The sequence below is a fragment of the Callithrix jacchus genome, chromosome 7 (genome assembly GCF_049354715.1).
Source record: "Callithrix jacchus isolate 240 chromosome 7, calJac240_pri, whole genome shotgun sequence".
Lineage (NCBI taxonomy): Eukaryota > Metazoa > Chordata > Mammalia > Primates > Cebidae > Callithrix > Callithrix jacchus.
The window spans coordinates 111,877,957-111,897,610 of record NC_133508.1 but is presented as its reverse complement, the minus strand read 5'-3'; the positions used below and the strand labels follow the sequence as shown (position 1 = coordinate 111,897,610).

Below are 19,654 nucleotides of genomic sequence, written 5' to 3'. Positions count from 1 at the left end.
GCATCATTTTCACTTTCAGTCTTTTGGTATATTTAGGTTTAAACTTTAGGCTTTAAATGTGTTTCTAAAAAAAAAAATGTGTTTCTATAGCATATGGGTGGATTGTGTTTGATTCAATCTGAGAATCTCTGTTCTATTAACAAATGAGTTTAGTCCAATTATATTTACTTTGTTTGGAGATATATTTAGACTTATTTCTACCATCTTAGTATTTTTAAATTTATTATGATGATGTTTCTTTGCAGAATTTTAGGCTATTAATTGTCTCTTCCTTAAACCTCTCCTCTCTTGCCTTCCATGGCATTCTGCTTTCATGCTTCCTCGCTGTCTCCTTTTACCTCTTCTCCTACTCCTTTGTGATTCTTTTTTCACCTTCACCCATAAATCTAGCCATTCGTATAGGCTTCAGTCTTTATGCTTATTTTCTATTCAAGATGTAGTCATCTTCACACATGATTTCATCTAGATGTCTGTTGGCATTGACTCTAGCCCTGATCTTTAGGCATAGAGTAAAAATGGCTCAGTGGGGAGAATCACACACTTTTACATTAATACTCAAGTTTAGTTTATTTAGATATGGAAAAGATTCATTTAAGGTGAGATGGCTCTTGTGACTAATTTACACATAGAATCATCTTTCATTTTATGGCTACCATTCACCAAAGCATCTTTTAAAGGCTCTTAAAAAAGGAAAGAAAGAGTAAAAAGCAATGAAATATAATTAAACATTATGGAAAAACTCTCAACATGCTCCTCTACTGATTAAAACCTTCACTAGTTGACCCTTTCTTAATGAAAGTAGGTATATCCTTCTGGAAGTCTATTTTAAAGTGTGGGTTTTTAAAAATTATTCAGGTATGGTGAGACTTATAGATTAAGAGACAATTGCTATCAAAAAGATAAATTGTCACAGTTCCCAAGAAGAGAGGACACACCATGTGCATTGATTATGGATCCATATAGAATAATGTTTGCCAGTCTGGGCATTGAAGTCCAGCTAAATTGATAGGTAAAATTAACCATGACTGGGCCAGGTGTAGTGATTCACATCTGTAATCCTAGTGACTTGAAACACTGAGGCAAGAGGATCACTTGAGGTCAGGAGTTTAAAACCATCCTGGGCAACAAAGCAAGTCCCTATCTCTAAAATAAATACATAAATAAATAAAGAAATAAAAATTAGCCAAGCATGGTGGCACTCATCTGTAATCCTAGCTACTAAGGAGGCTGAGGCAGGAAGTTCGCTTGAGCCCAGGAGTTTGAGGCTGTATTGAGTTATGATTACACACTGCACTCCAGCCTAGGTGACAGAGCAAGACCCCATCTTCAATAATAATAATAACAACCCTTACACAACATTATACAGAGCCACATAAGGAAGCACCAGGGTAGGTTAAGAAGCAGAGGGAGTGAGAAAGAATATGTGAGCAGGAGCCCTTACTATGATTTCTATGGGAAGGAATAGGTGAGGTAAATCCTGAAAATCTAGAGCTCTGATGTCTCTGTAAGGATTGAGGTGTTTCTGGGCATGTTAGGAATAAGCATGAGGTAAGGTTTACATGGTAGTAAGAAAACTGGCCCAGATAAAAATGAAAAAGAAAAAAGAAAGCATACTAAAAGCAAAGATGGGAGGCAAAACCAGTGAGAAAGAGAAGAGAACGAGAAGAACATTTGCAATGTAGCGATGTGAAGTTTTCATACAACCAGTTCCTAGTCTTTAGGATATGAACACTCTTCCTCTGGCTTCTGTCAGATTTTCTCTCCCTAGGGCCACCAGCATCAACATGGGGATTGCTACTCTTTATGATCAGGCTGGTTTTGTATCAATCTTTATAAAGGAATAGTCAGCAAAGTTGGCATTTGGTTTAACAGAACACTGTGAATCAGTTTTCTTGTTTTGGTACCTATTGAGTTACTATAATTGTAGCAAGCTTCCTATTTCGGGTGAAACCAACCTACCGTAGCTTTATCAGAATATGGAAAGGACAGAATATAAAATGCTTCATTGTTCCATGTCTGTGTCCTGTCGGATCACTGTTTATTAGGTCATTACAAAGCATCTGCACTGGCTTTACTGATGGCATGAAGATGGGCAGGACATTATCCTTATGTACTGAGAGAGAGATAATACAGGAAATAGTTCCAATATCATGTGATTCATATAAACAGAGGCTTAGAGATTAAAAGTAGTTGATAGCGTTAGGACCACTACAATCAGTCCAGTTGCTAGACATTTAAATGTCTAGCATGAGAAATTGCAATCACTGGGAGATAGTAGGAGTTAGAGAATATAGCACATTTTATGTTGTCTGAGGAATGTTGGAACTCATTCCATGAATATTGGGAATCACTGAAGGACGTTAACATGATCTATTTAATAACAATAGATCACTTTGATTTCCAACAGGAGGGATATTTTGAGGAATATCAGACTAAAAGTGGGAAGACTAATTTGGAGGGTGACCATACCTATCATTTTTCCTGGAATAGTTCAAAATTCTGCCCTTCCCCCTCATTTCGTAATAATTAATAACACTTCTTTCACTGTGTGTCCAAGTTTGGATGATAAATTTTACGGTCACCCTACTTGATGTCCAGAATTCACCAGGGCTTCATCAAGTAGATGAAGAGGAGTTACTGCCCAACCCTATCAAAGAGAACAGTCACTTTGACACCTGTACTGTCTCTTTAATCTACCTCTCACACAGGCTTGGGCATGGATAAAAGGAGATTTCAGTGAAAACTTAATGTATCAATTGAATGCCAAATGTTGCAAATATATAATGGCTGGTGGGTTAACCACTCAATGGGCTTGCTATTTATTTATCAGCTCAATTGTACTTGCCTGAGAAATCTGAAAAGAAATGAGAAGAAAATTCCTAAGCAACTGGTGAAGGAAGTCAGAAAGATAAGCTAGTTGTGTAGCGGCTTGAGGCCTTGCTCCTGTTCTCCAAATGAAACTGAATTTTCATGGAAGGTTTTCATACTTACTTGAGGACAGCAGAAAGGGCCATGAAACCTTGTTAAAATTTCACCTGTCTGAGGTCATTTTATCTTTGCAAGATGGTAAGTATAGAGGCAATTCAGTCAACTGAAAGAAACAACTGTTTATTTCTTAGTGCATGTATTTAATCATGAGCTGTCACTTGGGCTTTCTGTTAGAACCCAGAAAAATTTACTTGGTGGCAATAATCAGGGAGTAATTTTTAAAGATAATGGAATAATGAGACCCAAGAGAAAAGAGATATTACTATCAGAAGTATGTTTTAGCAGAAAGCAATGTGAATAAAGGATAAAGGGCTGCCATTTCCTTTATTTTCTCTTTAAAAGTTTCTCCTTCCAGTTTCTCATTGCATACATATGACCCAGGTCTTTCCCTGGCTCTAATCCCAGTATTATCTTGTATTTATATAGTGCTTATCTCCTACAAACTCACAGGGCTACCTCTAAATCCATGCTGCTTCAGAAAGTATTGCTTAACAAAAGGGGGATGTTTGTATTTAATCAAACACTTCATTTAAGGTGCTGGGCGCAGCTTGGAGTTGGATTTGCCTGAGGTCCGCTGATTGTGCAGTTGGCTGCACACAGGCATGTCACAGCTCCACAGTTACCCAGGCAAGAGGAAACATGGGATTATGATTTTCCAAGGAGGAGCCAGATCTGCCATCATCCCTTTGCTTCAATTGTGATTCAGGGAGATGTTTCTAATCTGCAAGAAATTATCCAGTTTGCTGATTTACTTTCATGGCTCTTGATGCCCCTGTAATATGACTGTTGATTATCTCTTTATTTGAGAGAGTTCTTCCTTCCAAGAGGCAAGAAAATTTGCTTGAATTTTTAAAACTTGGACTCTCTCCTCATTTATACTTTCAGACTGTTCCTAGCAGAATTTCATTCCATCAGATTTCTTTCCTCTGGTTTTTGCTTCAGAGAAATAGAATGAAATGGAAAAAAAAAAAAAAAACTATCTGAAGTGGAAGAGGATGAATTTAGGGATGGAAATATTTTAGAGTTCCTTCAAAACTTTTTGTGGCAGCTTTGTTATTCTTTAGAAAATGCATGCTTCTCATGCATCTATAATTTGATGGAATCAACTCAGATTACTGCCTTGGATACACTTAAAGTTGGTTGCTGAACATTTTTTGTCCAGTTTAGAATTGATTTTTAGGAAAGTGAAGTAGGTGAGAAGCAAAGTCTGGCCTGTGTACAGCTCTAGAGGCCTACAGTTTTCTTCTTAGGCCGTCTTAAAGTCTTTCAACCCTCCAAGACTTTCCTATTTCTCTCTGCCTCTTCCTCCTTTCCTTTTTTTCTGTTTCTACTTCCTCCTCTTCCTCTTAGAGGTTAGGCAAACATTATGTTCATTTATTATTATGAAAATATTTCAAAAAATTAATTAGGAGTCAATGCCTAGAACATTTAATTTCTGGCATGCACATTTGCTGCATATTTTAGAAATAATTTAAATTGGGCAATGCCATAACATATCAAATAGGTTTATATAGTAATTTTAGAGACTTTTTGGGTATATTGTTTTGATACTATAAGCAATATTAATATTGGCTTTTCAGTCAACTAAATGTCTCTGTGAAACTGGATAGTCCCAAGCACAAAATATTGATGACCCCTAATCTTCAGAATGACTGTAGAAGAACTCAAACACGTGCATCTCCCTCTCAGATGGAATAAGCCCAGGGAAGGATATGTTGTCAGTGCTCAGCTGTGAAGATAAAGCAGTCAATGACAAAAACTATTGCTAAATCTCTAAGGCAGCTCACATTCGAACAAAATGATGTTACTAATATTTACTTAGTTCAATGGTTTGGATTTTTATTGGAGAACCAGCTAAAAGAGCCAAAAGTTTCTTCTTGGCATCATTGAAATTTTACTCTATATAACACACACACACCCTGACACACTTCCCTACGCACTTGCACTTAAAGTAAAAAATGACAAACTCTATCCAAATCCCCAGTATTTACATTAAAAATACAAAGCCAAAACGTATATGTTATTTAGGAGTATTTATTTTGCAATGGGCTTGACTTTTTGTGCCTTTCTAAATTGACACTTTATTTATATATTTTGTTGGTAGGTACTCAAAACCTTTTTTATTCTTTATCTTACAATGTCAGGTAAGAACTCTGATTGGAAAGTAATTAATTAATAAGCCTCATTTTTTTGTTTACTTCAGGATTCAAGAAGGATTCATAAAACATCCTTGCATAGTAATGCAGCTATTACAATGATCTATTTGGGGAAAAACGTGCACCTATCTTCTGATAATCCAGACTTCCGGGATGAAATAAAAGTTTATCAGCAGCACTGTGGTGGGGAAAACATTTGTGTCTACAAAGGCAAACTACTTGAAAAAGGTACACATAAAATGTGAATGTTTTTTAATTGCTTGGAGTTGATGCTATAGATAAGCTGCTATTGATATAATATCAAAATGACTTCAATCACTTTATGAAATTATGCATATCCAGGGACTTATAAACCAGCTGCCTAAAAGTAAATGTAGATTTACTGCTCTATGATTGAAACTGAAGCAGCAATTACTCTCGCAGATTGTGGAAGAAAGGATTTGGAGTGATTTAACCTGGTAACAGATTAATTTTGGGATGGAGATATATGATCATTAAAATGTTGCAAGAATAAGCTGTCCCCCAAATTACAAGTTAACTATTTGGCTTGCCATAGTGAGTTATACCATACATTATTCTAAGAGAAAAATACCAGATTGGCAATTTGTTCTTTAGAGGTATGCTGAGATAAAATCACAAATCCAATAAGCTGCAAGGTGAATCACACCGAAATAACTTGGTGCAGAATTTGGCTAAATAGCTTTTAGTACATTTTTGCTTTCATTTGATCATAAATCCACGTTTGTCAGCACGGGATAATTTTTATATGCAATATAGGTTTTCACAAGTTATACTGTAGTGGTTTTCTTCAATATTTAGTTCAAGGAAGCAGCAGTGAAAAGGAATAGTGTTTACAGGGTTATATTGTCACTTTCTTGCTGAAGAAACTGTCCAGAAAATAATAGCATTTTTACCAATTAAAAGAAATATTTATATTTGGATAATCTTGATAGGAGTTAAGGGGAAAATTGGGACAAATGTGGAATTTTTACTTTTAGTGTTTCTGATTTCCCTCATCAATTAAAGACAGTGACTATAACTTAAAAAGAAATTCATGTACTTAAAGAGAGACTATAAATTCATATTTAGGAATTACATATGTAAAACTTTCCATCACAAAAATGGTAAACACTTGAATGATAGTTTTAACTTAAAGTGAAATATAATATGATGCTCAATCATGTTAAAAACTTTTTTATTTCCATTTCCATTTTATATATTTGGTGGAATGCTATTTACCTTGTTTATTTGGCTGTAGCAGTCCAGAGGTCATTCCTTTCATTTTGTAGATCAGGAAAATGAGATGAGTCCTGAGTGGAGGGGCTCCCCAAGGTAATACTCTGAGCAGAGTCAAGAGTAGACCCCCGATCTCCCGACTATGTGGAAGGCCCTTGATCAGTTCCAGGAAGCCCCAGTGAGCTATTCTGAATAGCATGGAGTTTCCTACATTTTCATAACATGAGTGGTATAAAACCCCTAATGATAGTGGCATAGATTCATATACATATTTTTTAAGTGCAACTTTCAGCTATTAATTTAGGAGAATGCTGAAATTTGCTGTAAAGTCAGAATTAACATGATGAAACCTGTCCTGGAGCTTAGATCACACTTTATTCAACAAAAATGCATATATAACATCTATTTGCTGGAAAATGTGGTAGATACAAATGAAAAAAGAATGAGGTTAGCTAAAGGATTCTCTGGTAGATGAGGTACACTCTGTGACAAGAATGAAAAACCAAAGGTGATGGGAGAAAGGGTGTTACTTGGCTCAGTGTTATTTTGCATACATACTGTTGCTGGGACTTTTTGCTTATGGCATTGGACAGTCTTGAATAACAGGATGGAATAGGGACTTAAATAATTAAATCCTGTCCTTGCAATAATTTTGTCTCAGCTTGCCCTTGATTTCCAGGAAAGTAATTGTTCAAAATTGGAAAGTTGGGTGGCTCAGAGTTGACTTGTGGTTCAGCAATCTTAGCAATTTAGCTGGACTGAAAAGAATCTGCCCTTTCTACAAATCAAAGCTGTGCATGAGTCAGTAAAATGTGAATAGGGTATTAAAAGATTTCTGTTAACAAAAGTTGGAGGGGTGGCATTTGACATTGCGCTTGGAGCAGTAAACTCATTAAAATTTGGCTTTTGTGAATTTGTCTTGCCTTTTTATTAGAAGTAACAATAAAATTAATTATTTAGAACTGTGGCAAGTACATCCTTTATTCCCAAGTAATTTATGATGTCTTGCAGTTTGATTTTAGACTTCAAGCCACAAGCTGATTGTTTATTATATACACCTATGAAGTTATTGAGTATTTTCTGCTACTTGTAGAGTACAATTTCTTCATAGGCATTTTTATTTGCCATGTTTATCCTTTCAAACAACACAAACCTTGGCTTCTTGGGTTTACATAAATGCAAAAAAAAAAAAGTAACATTTTTTCTTTCTGGCTTTCTTAGAATTCCTTCCTTTCTTGCCCCATTTTCTTGTATTTCTATAACTGGATCTTGTTGCACTTATCTGTGCATTCCTTATTATGCTCTGGCAAACACAGCTGCTTCACTGTCCCATACACACTATTACTTTCTCTTTGCATGTGCTATTTCCTTTGTCTATAATACTTTCTCGTTTCATTCTTGTTACCCAGGCTGGAGTGCAATGGCGCGATCTCGGCTCACCACAACCTCCACCTCCTGGGTTCAGACAATTCTCCTTCCTCAGCCTCCTGAGTAGCTAGGATTACAGGCACGCGCCATCGTTCCCAGCTAATTTTTTGTATTTTTAGTAGAGATGGGGTTTCACCATGTTGACCAGGATGGTCTCGATCTCTTGACCTTGTGATTCACCCGCCTCGGCCTCCCAAAGTCTTTTCTCCTTTTCAAATTTAAATCTTACCCATCTTCTGGGACTCAGACTAAGGCTGGGCAGCTTTCTCACTGATTTCTACTCTGTTTTACCCCAATAGCTTTCATGCAACACTCAAAACCAAAGCAGCTCATTGTGCTTTGACTTATACTGTTTATTTTTTATTTTATTTTTATTTTTTTATTTATTATTATTATTATTTTTTTGCCAATCAGTTTGAGCTTATGAGGTTGATCAGGTTAGCCTTGAACTGATGACCTCGCCTTCACGAGCGCCATGATCTCTGGCAGGAGCCACTTTGGACCCCATTTTTTTTTTTTTTAAATTTTAAGAGACAGTCTCTCTTTCTCTCTCTCTCACCCAGGCTAGAGTGCATTGGCACAATCATAGCTCATCATAGCCTTGCATTCCTGGAGTAAAGTGATCTTCCTATCTCAGCCATACCCAGCTAATTTTTAAAGATGTATCTTGCTGTGTTGCCCAGTCCGGTCTCAAACTCCTGGACTCCAGCAATCCTCCTGCTTTGGCTTCACAAGGCATTAGATTACAGGCTTTAGCTACCACACTGGCCCTGTTTCTTATTTTTGTTTTACTTATTGCCTTTTTTTAGGTTTAAAAAATAGCTTTATTGAGGAATAAATTAAATACCATCAAATTTATTCGTTGTAAATGTATAATTTAATTTCTTTTTGGAATTGTACTGAGTTGTGCAGCCATGATCGTAAACCAGGTGTAGGACACCTCCAGCACTTCAGCAAGTTCCCTTGTTCTCTCTGACAGTTGGTCCCTATCTCATAGTCAGTCCCAGGAAGCCACTGATCTGCTTTCTGACTATACAGATTTTCTTTCCTGGAAATTTCCTATAAACACGATCACTCCACGAGTAATATTTTGCCTTGTTGCTCTTGGCGTAATGTTTTTGAGAGTCATGCATATTTGTACTATCAGTAGTGGCTCTCTCCTTATATTGTTGAGGATATTCCATTAGATGGATATACCATATTTTTAAAAAATTATTCCCCAGTTAATAGACATTTGTATTGATTCTAGTTTGGGACTATGAATGTGAAAACACAGGTTTTTGTGTAGATATATGTTGTTCTTGGTTAGATTCCTAGGTGTGGTTTTGATTCCTTTTATTTCTAAGTGTAGGTCACATTTTCCACTTTTTTTTAACATGTATTTTGATTTTTTTGTTGTTGTTGTTGAAAGCTACATATTTTAGGTAGTATATTAAAGCTCCTGAGAATTCTGGAATTCTGGATTCTGACCTTTCCCTATCAAGGGTTGTTGTTGTTTCTGTTTTTCCCTTTCTCTTTTTTTTTTTTTTTTTTTGTTTTTTGTGGTTGTTTTAGTGACTTACTTAAGTTAAATCAGTGAAATTTAGCCTCCATCATCTTGGTGCAGAGCCAGTGATGTTTTGCTTAGATTTTTAAAAAAGTATATTGCTACCTTTTTTAGTCTGGACTCTTAGGTTAGTCTCTGTGTTTTTATAGTTCAGTGCTAATATCCCCAAAAGTAAAGCTGAAAACATCAAGAATTTATTCTCTCGTGGGTTTCTAGGCCAAAAGTAAAAAATGAAGGCGTTGGCAGGGACACCCTCCCTGAAAAGCCCCGAGAGGAAGTATTCTTCTTAACTCTTTCAACTGGCCTTCCTCAGCCTGTGGTTCTATCACTCCAATCTCTGCCTCTGTGTTCACATGGTATTCTTATGTGTCTGTGCGTGTCCTCACCTTTTTTTTTTTTTTGAGACGGAGTCTTGCTGTGTTGCCCAGGCTGGAGTGCAGTGGTGCAATCTCTCCTCACTGCAACCTCTGCCTCCCAGGTTCAAATGATTCTTCTGCCTCAGCCTCCTGAGTAGCTGGGATTACAGGCATGTACCACTACGCCCAGCTAATTTTTGTATTTTTAGTAGAGATGGGGTTTCATCATATTGGTCAGGCTGAGCTCGAACTCCTCACCTCGTGATCCACCCACCAAAGTGCTGGGATTATAGGCGTGAACCACCATGCCCAACCCTCACCTCTTTTTATGAGGACATCAGTCATTGGGTGATCTCATCTCAATCTTACACTAATTATATCTGTAAAAACCCTATGTCCAAACAAGGTCGCATTCTGAGGTTCTAGGTGGTTATGAATTTTTGGAGGACACAATTAAGCCGACTACAGTGGGTTCAGGGGTACATTCAAACCTCAGGCAGTTTTCAAGTCTGCGTTAACTTTTATTTTCCACCAGGCTCTCTTGTGTTTTTTTCTGTGCATAGGGAAAAGCTACTGGTAGGCTGGAGACGTATGAAAAGGTTGAGGCCTCTCTGATCCATGCCACTTCCAGTTAGCCAGGGATCTATAATGAGCTTATCAAATGCTTTTATGACTGCCTTATTGTTTCTATCTTCCGGTTAAATTTTGAGTAGTCCACTGGCCTATTGTTTACTCTTATTAGAACTACAGTCATGACAGTGTGGTGGTTCATGCCTATAACTCCAGCACTTTGGGAGGCTGAGGCAGGCAGACCCCTAAGGTTAGGAGCCTGGCCGGCATGGCTAAACCCCGTCTCTACAAAAATACCAAAAAAAAAAAAAATTTATCTGGGCTTGGTGATGTGTCCCTGTGATCCCACCTACTCATGAGGCTGAGACATGAGAATAGCTTGAACCCAGGAGGCGGAGGTTGCTGTGAGCCAAGATTGCGCCACTGGACTGCAGCCTGGGTGACAGAACAAGACTCCTAAAAAAATACAAACAAAAACAAAAAACACCAAAACTACGATAACAGGCCAGTGGAACCTCTGACTTCTTTGTCAGATTGCCTCTGACATTACTACTTATTACTGGTCATGCCACAGACCAAGGGTTTTTTTCCTTGCACTTCAAATTGAGTCAGTCTCCACTGACAGCAAAGTGGCCGGTTATTTATGGCCTGGCCTACTCTATTAGAACTGCTGTGATAAGGTAGTAGCAGATGTTGGGGAGGACAGTAGCCCCAGGCAAAAATGCCATGGATTCCCATTACCTAACGTTCAATAATTTTTCATGAATACATACTTCTCAGTTGGTTTTAAGCCTTTGGTTCATTTCCAGAGATAAATTTTTAAGGAAGAGAGGATTTGGTGACCGCAACCCAGAAGTCCGATGTATTTATTTTGCCTCTCCTGTTTAATGATATCTTCTTGAGTGAGGAGACCACATTTGATATTTTCAGTATTTTTGTTTCTCTTTAGTCCCTAAAACAGTGCTACCAACTGTAAGTGAACAATAAATAATGAACTGTACAAATATTATAATTGTAAGCATATATAATGCTTTCTAATATTTTATGTTGTCAAATCTTTAAGGCTGTGTTGTGGATAGACTAGAGCATTCTCCCCACCCCCATCTCTATTTTATGGGTGAGAATTCTGAAATGCAACAAAGTTAAAAGGCTCACCAAGATACGCTCACCTGCATCATGGACCAAAACCTTCTGATTTCTAAACTATATTCTTTCCACTACTCCATGAAGATAATCATTAAGTCAAGATGGGGAGGTATCACTGTATTTAAATTACAAAAATAAGTAGCAAAGGAGTAAAGGCAAAGGGTGTCAATTCTTGTTCTAGAAGTCTGAAAAACAATGAAAAAACAAAATGGAGTAATATCTGGGTATTCTCTTGAGCTGCACGAGCATCAGATGGAAGGGCAGTCACTTCGATTTCCTGAGTCCATTCTCAACATTTCCTTGACTGTAATCTATTACTAAACTGAGGACTTAGGAAGTTATGGGGCATGATACTGCAGCAAAATGGTTCATGTTACATGAATGTAGAATCCAAGTTTCTATAACAAAAACAATCAAACTTGCTTTCACCACCTGAGGTGAAATTAAGGCAAATGGATTTTTAAAGATATTGTATCATTAAGACAAATGGATTTTTAAAAATAATTGTATCCTAGTTTTCCCAGACTCTGTACTTTTTCAGCTTTCTCTTTCCTAGTTTGCTTAATTTTACATCAGAAACACTAAGGTATAAATGACAGAATGACATTTTAAATAAGTCTGTTCTTTAGAATGAACTGCATCTAGTGTAGAGACTTTTTTTTTTTTAGGGAAAATGTGGTACACAGCGTTTCAAAATAACTGAAAAAATAGATTAAAATAATTCACTAATTTTTGGGGGGTAGCCTTCTATGCCGTCATCCTGGGATTTGGAGAAAAAAGATGCATCAACTTCAGCTCTTATGGATTTCACAAACATGCAAAGCAGCAAACATCTAGATTAGCATTCTTAGAAGGCAGTCCATAGACTAATAGCATCAGCACCACCTGGAACCTTGTTAGAAATGCAAATTCTTGATTCTTACCACAGACCTATTGAATCAGAAACAGATAAAGCCCAGCAATCTGTATTTTACTAATCCCTCTAAGTGATGCTGATATACATTAAAATTTGAAAACCATTGGTATATATCTTAATATGTGGTAGTAAGTGCAACAATAGGAAATGTGTACATAGTAGAGAGGTGAAAATTGTTAACATTATTAATTGGCAGACATGGAAGTGTCCAGAGAGGCTCTTTCACTTTCTTTCTTCCTTTTTTTTTTTTTTTTTTTTTTTTAAGGAAGTGACATAAGAAATATTCATGAGGGCCAGGCGCGGTGGCTCAAGCCTGTAATCCCAGCAATTTGGGAGGCCGAGGCGGGTGGATCACAAGGTCAAGAGATCAAGACCATCCAGGTCAACATGGTGAAACCCCGTCTCTACTAAATATATAAGAAAAATTAGCTGGGCATGGTGGCGTGTGCCTGTAATCCCAGCTACTTAGGAGGCTGAGGCAGGAGAATTGCCTGAACCCAGGAGGCGGAGGTTGCGGTGAGCCGAGATTGTGCCATTGCACTCCAGCCTGGGTAACAAGAGCGAAACTCCGTCTCAAAAAAAAAAAAAAAAAAAAAAAAGAAATATTCATGAGACACAGGATTTTGAGTCACTCTGTAGAGAATAAGGTTTCCCAGACTTACGGCTTAGGATCTCTGTAGGGAAAGCGGGGCAGGGTGGGAGCTTTGCAAAGAGCATTATGAAGACTTGGATGATTAAAAACTGTTAATTGTAGGCAGTGGTTCTAAATTTATTGGTGGAAAGTGTTCTCAAATCCAAACAGAATTGAGTATAGCTTGGAGATGAAATAACTGTTTCATTCATATATGCCTTAGGATATTTAAAGTCACAACTAAAAACAAAAGCATTTTAAAATGCTTTAATGAGCTCACAGTAGGCTTTTGCCATTAATTGCTTTGTCAATATATAGCACAGAAAGATAGAGGTATGGACTCTACAGAGATGTTTGGATTCAAATTCTAACTCTCCAACTCCTTGTATGATCTTGAGTAAATTACTGAACTCTTCTAAGTGAGCCAGAAGAGTTACTGAACTCTTCTAAGTCTTAATTTCTTGACCTAGAAATTAGCAATAGAAAAATTCCCACTTCACCTGATTGAAAAATAACAAGATAATAAGTCATAATGCCTGGCCATAGTAAGTGCTCATATAACCTTAGGTATTATTATTTTATTACAAATCAGAGTTTTTATAAAAAGTTAAAGTATTTATTAAATAAAAGTAATCAAATGCAATCTTATTGTCAAAAATTGTCCTCAAATTAAAAGATGATCTAGATCAAGCTTATCCAATTTATGGCCTACGGCTGCATGTGGCCCAGGATGGCTTTGAATGCTACCCAACACAAATTCAAAAACTTTCTTAAAACATTGTGAGATTTATGCAAGAACCTTTTTTCCTTGTTTTTGTTTGTTTGTTTTTCTCATCAGCTATTGTCTGTGTTAGTGTATTTTATGTGTGACCCAAGACAATTATTCTCCCAGTGTGGACCAGGGAAACGAAAAGACTGGACACCCCTGATCGAGATCATAATATTGTATTTATCTAATAGAAAAATATGATTTAACAGCTGTTAGTCCGAAGTCAGTTGCTTTCACTAATGTATTTCTATTTTAATTCCAGAGACCTTTCAGTTTATTTCCAAAAGACACCATGGTTTCCCCTTCAGTCTCACCTTTTTCCTGAATGGGATGCAGGTGAACAGGCTAAGCTCCTGCTGTGAATACAAGCATCGAAAAGGTTCCAGGCTTGGAGGCAAACGAGGCTACTTTGGGTTTGTGTGTGTTGAGAGATCATCTCCTTGCTACAAGTATGGAAACAAATGTCCTTTGGTAGAGGGCAAGTTTTGCTACATTTTTCTTTGAATGCTTTTACTAATGCATTTCCCTTCACAATTGTTAAAAAAATTGCCTCCTATATATGAGCCTAAAATATGTCAGTTCAGGGTTGTTTATTTTAACATGGAGTACTGAATTTGAAATTTTAAGATATAAATCAGATTTCCAGAGGTGTTATATAATAAAGATAAAAGGCAGTGCATTTTAAATTATTTCACTTTCTATCTTTCATTTCCTCACACTTTTGTTTGTTTGCTTTTTTCAGAGACTGAGTCTCCTCTGTCACCAGGCTGGAGTGCAGTAGCGCAATCTCTGCCCACTGCAGCCTCTGCCTCCCTGGTTCAAGCAATTCTCCTGCCTCAGTCTCCCAGTAGCTGGGATTACAGGCACATGCCATCATGCCCAGCTAATTTTTGTATTTCTTTAGTAAAGACGGGGCTTCACCATGTTGGCCAGGCTGGTCTTGAACTTCTGACCTTGTAATCCACCCACCTTCGGCTCCCAAAGTGCTGGGATTACAGGCATGAGCCGCCATGCCCAGCTCCTTTCTTCACACTTTAAGATCTGTTTCTGAAGGGAAGGAGAGAGATTTTTTGTTTGCTTGTTGTTTTTGTTTGTTTGTTTGTCCTGTTTTCTTATTCATCTTACTAACTGGTTTAACGCTGAGCCTTAAAGTGTGTGCCAAGCATCTGACTTACACGGCTGGACATTATAGGTTATGCCTATTAAAGGTTTGTCTGCATTACTGTCTGACCCAATTTTCATTCTCGCCCTTAGTTTCAATCGTGGGCATAACAAAATGCATGATAAAAGGTCAGTTTTGACTGTTATCAGCTTTCATATTGAACATTCTGTTTGAAATCAGGAGTCTTGCTTGCGGGCTTTCACATTTTCTGAAAGTATTCATCAAGCATTGGCTAGATGCCAAGCTAGAACACAAGAGTGAGTCAACTACATTACATGTCTCTGTGGAACTTATTCTAATGGAGGAAAAGCTAATAACATACCAGTAAAACAATTAATATGTTTGAGATGGTCACCATTATGAGCACAAGCAGGGTAAGGCAGATTCATGGAGTGGAGGAAGACAAGAGTCACAGGGAGTGTGTTATTTTATGTAGGATGGTTAGGAAGGGCCTCTCCGATTTTTTTTGAGCAGGAACTAGAAAATCTAAGTCTCTTTCTTGAAGTAGCTTTTGAGATAGAGGAAAAGCATATACAGAAGACAGGAGGCAGGCACATGCTTGGTGTGCCTAAGGTAACTTGGCCAGAGCAAAAGGAATAGAACCATGAAATTGAAGATGAGGTCAGAGAGACCATGAGGATAAGCCATGTAGAGTGCTAGGGTCATTGCAAGGACTTTAACTTTTATCTGAGAAAGATGGGAAGCTTCTAAGGTAGGTTTTGAGCAATGACTTATCATGATCTAACAGTAACTCCTATGGGAAAAATAAACAAGGGAGTGTAAGGAAAATAGAAGAGCTACTTCAATCCAGAGATGAGTTAATGGTGGAATGAGTTAGAAGTAATTTCAAAGGTGGAGATTACAGAATTTACTGATGAATTGGATGCAGGGAATGAGATAAAGAGCAGAGTCAAAGATAATTCAAATTTTTTTGTTTTGAATAACAAAGCTGTCCAGTTAACATGTACTTAAGATGAGACTCTGGAAGAAGAAGGCTTTGGGGGTGGTATGAAGTGGTTTTTGCCCAGGACACATTAAGTGTGAGGCATGTATGAGATAAGCAAGTAGAGATGCTAGTAGGCAGTTGGATATATGAATCTGGGGTGAGGTAAGAGGTCCAGGCTGGATATACAAATCTAAGAATGATTTGCATTTGGATGACATTTATAAGATTGCCTCAGAATTGAACATAGAGAAGATGTCTGAGTAATGAGTTCCATATCACTCGATTTAAAAGGAGAGGGAGGTAAAGAGGAACCAGCTTAAGAAGGAAAGGCAGTGAATAGAAAGAGAATCTAGAGAGAATAGTATCTTGAAAATAAAGAAAATGGTTAAAGAATAAGGGCATGATTAATGGAGTTGAATGTGCGGATAGGTGAAGTAAAATGAAGACTGGGGATTGGACATTGACTTGGTACTGTGTTGGTTACTAGTGATCACGGCACAAGTTATTACAGTGCAGCAATTGGGATGTAAGCTTTCTTGGAGTGGGTTTAAGAAATACTTGGGGAAGAACTAAGGCCAGCGACTATAGAGAAGTTTTTAAGAGTTTTGCTGTAAAGAATCATAATTAGGTGGTAGCCAGGAGGAAGAATGTAGGGGGTCAAGGAAGACTTTTTACTTTTTAAAATGAGAGATACTGTAATATATCTCTCATAAGATTGAATACCCTGGAGAAGAAAAAACATGAAGTATGATATAAAGGGGGAAACTTTCTGGAGCCAAATGCTTGGGTAGACAGGAGAAGATGAGCTCTAGGGCTCAAATGGGGGTATAAGCTTTAAGAAGAGGAGAAACAGTCTTGTATAGTAACAGGAGGAAAGAAACTGGGCATACAAGAAAAGTAAATTGGGACTGATAGATGTGCTGGGAACAACTGAAAGCTCTCTGCTGATTGTTTCTATTTTCTTAAACAATGATAAATTTATCAACGGAGGTTAATGCTTACATAAGAGGGGTTGGATGTTTTCAGAGAGATAAGAGCATGAAAGAATCATGAAGAGAATGGAAAATTGAATGGTCTAGGGCAAGATAGTGTCAATGCCCAGCTGTACTGGGGGTCACCTGAAGTGCCTTACTATTCCAACTCAGATATGCTATCCCCTTACTTGGGAGCAGGTCATTTAACACAGTTCTATTTAATTCCCAAGACAGCTAATGAACTTATATACAACCCTCCATGTGCAAATATATTGCATTCTTTGGGAGTTATGGTATAAATCTAAGCTGTAAATTATCAGCCCTGAGCACTTTCTATGAAGGTTTAATAATCATTACCAAAATCTGACTAATGGAATTTACTCTCCTATTCAATACCCACTAGGCTCTGTACAATTCTTTCTATGATTTCCACACTTGGTCCCCTCCAGATTCTTTCTTCAACCTTTCAAATAATAATATTAGAATGGTTACAATATTAAAGAATAAGGCTTATGACTTTCAACTGAAATGCACAGTTCTTATAGAAAAATGGTTTTCCATTTTTTTTGCTAACTTCATAACCATTATTCCAGTGAAATCTGTGAATGCTCAAAGTAGAACAGTATATTGTCATTGGATATAATGACAATAGTTTTACCATTGTCACTGGTAAAACTCCAGATTGTGTTTTACCTGTTATAGGTCAGGTAAAAGTTGAGTCAGACTGGTTTAAATGGGACAGGGGTAGGTGAGTGAGTCCTAGGGCTTTGATTGTTTGTCCTCTTCCACACTTGAGACATTTCTAGTTATTCTAGAGGCCATAACACTGCAGAACTCCATGGAAAGTTAAGAAGTACCCTGAAGGAAACTGATATCACTTATTATCTTCTGTAACCTTGGTTTTGTTGCCACACCCATAATGATACTTTTAATTATTTTAAGCAATGTACACTAATTCCTCCAATTCATTCAAAGTGAAATTAATTTTACATTTATGATGAGAAAAAGGAGGGAATAATACAATAAAACAACAGAAAATTATATTTCTAAAAGGATTAGGAATAACCTGTTTAAGGCACTCAGAAAGCAAGAAAAGAGGAGCAGTGGTCACTTCCAAAGTGTGAGGTTCCACAACTGTACTCATCTCTCAATCATAGCAACTGTCTGAAGAGGCATAGTAATTTTCCATTGCTAGCGTGAAGCATGGGAAGAATTGCCTAACCATGTAGAATGCAGACTGCTTTGAGCTTTAGTAATCATAATCAACACCTCAAATTATATTCAGAAGTCAAATAGGTAGTCACTGACGAGGAGAGCACAGATGTTACTCACTTTGTTTGTCCAATTCCCTTCGGCAGATGGGCAATAAAAAGTCTGTGCATGCAGTAGGGAGGCATCAAAGCCTTTACGCAGCCACAACATAAACTAAAAGTAACAGCATATCACAGGCTCCAAATCAATGGATTTGGTGTTGCAATTGATAAGGGAAGAACAGCTTGAACAGAAGGGAGTGCTGGTAATCATATTCTGTGAAGATTCATGACACCTTTATCCCAAGGAAAGCAATGTGCTAAGCACATCATCATTACAGTCAAGAAATATTTATCATGCTTAATATGGGTGAGATAAGTATAATCTTATTATCTCATTTTTTACAGCCTGATAGTTACTTTGAGTGCAAATCCTTTTAGCTTTATTTTATGGAGAGATATTGAAAAGTTAAGTGATATAACTCAGTTCTCATATTTGCTTGTTGGGAAAATTTATTGAGATCAATTTCTTTGCTGTTTCTACACTGTAGACAGCTGAAATTTAGGAAAATCTTCAGTTTAAGAAATTGCCATTGGATTCGTTCAGGTTGAGGCATTTTTCAGATTTTACATATTTTTCCTATTCTTCTGGGACTGGCAAGTCTTGACTGCTTTCTGATCCCTTTCACCTGCCTGCTATAATTTCAGTTCTCTGACAGTTGGGTTACAAGGAGAGAGGGGGACATGAGTAGTTCTAGAGAAGGGAGAACGAGGAGCCTGATAACTACCAGATACCTATTTCAGATCATGGGTTTTCTCCAGGTTTTGCCAGAAACTTCTCCAGATTGTGTTAGTGTCTGCTGAGAGATTGTGAGTTCTTTCTTTGGTGGTAAGCTCAACAGTGTAACATTTGTCTGAGTAACTAGTCATCTCTACTAGTTACATCATAACTAGGAACTGGAGGGCTACACCTGTAATAGATGAGTATGTTTGTGCGTCAATATGATATGATGGAACCTAAAAATCTTGAGTTAGAATCCAGCTCTATCACCCGCCTGCTGGGTGACCTTGAGCTGCTAGAACCTTTTAAGCCTCAGTTTTCTCATTTGTAAAGTGGTGATGATAGTTCTTAATTTATTGGTCTATGAGGTAACGAATTCCTTAAGATAATGGATACAGAGTACCCAAAAAAGAGCTTGGCACAGAGGGAGTGCTCAATAATCTTATCATTATCATAATCATCATTTTTATTAATGTATATACTATCATCATTAGAATTCTTATTTTAATATCAACTTAAGAGGTAGAAAAAGGCTATAGAAGACAATTTATTCACATTACTTTTGTTATAATTGATTTTAAAAGTTTTAATGTCATAATGCATTCAGATTATCTGCATGGCTCAACAGATTTGACTTGAATGACCTCATAATCTCCACAAATTATTGCCGTTTTGGAGGAATAAGAACTTATTACTCACCAGAAGACTGTAGTATAGACTTCAAAAGGCCATTCTAAAAACAATAATGACAGTTCCATGAAAATAAGTGTACAAACTCCTGAGTTATTTACTTAAAAGA

General features: G+C 37.2%; 1 protein-coding gene across 10 annotated transcripts in view; it reads left to right on the top strand.

The window, feature by feature from the left end:
* ERICH3 (glutamate rich 3) overlaps nucleotides 1-19,654 on the top strand; it is a 109,384-nt gene that overhangs the window by 44,669 nt on the left and 45,061 nt on the right. For all 10 annotated transcript variants that reach the window (XM_078332249.1, XM_078332248.1, XM_078332246.1 and 7 more), the window contains 2 exons: nucleotides 5,192-5,372; nucleotides 14,005-14,191. In XM_078332249.1, the coding sequence (XP_078188375.1) occupies nucleotides 5,192-5,372; nucleotides 14,005-14,191 (368 nt within the window). The remainder of the gene's footprint in view (nucleotides 1-5,191; nucleotides 5,373-14,004; nucleotides 14,192-19,654) is intronic.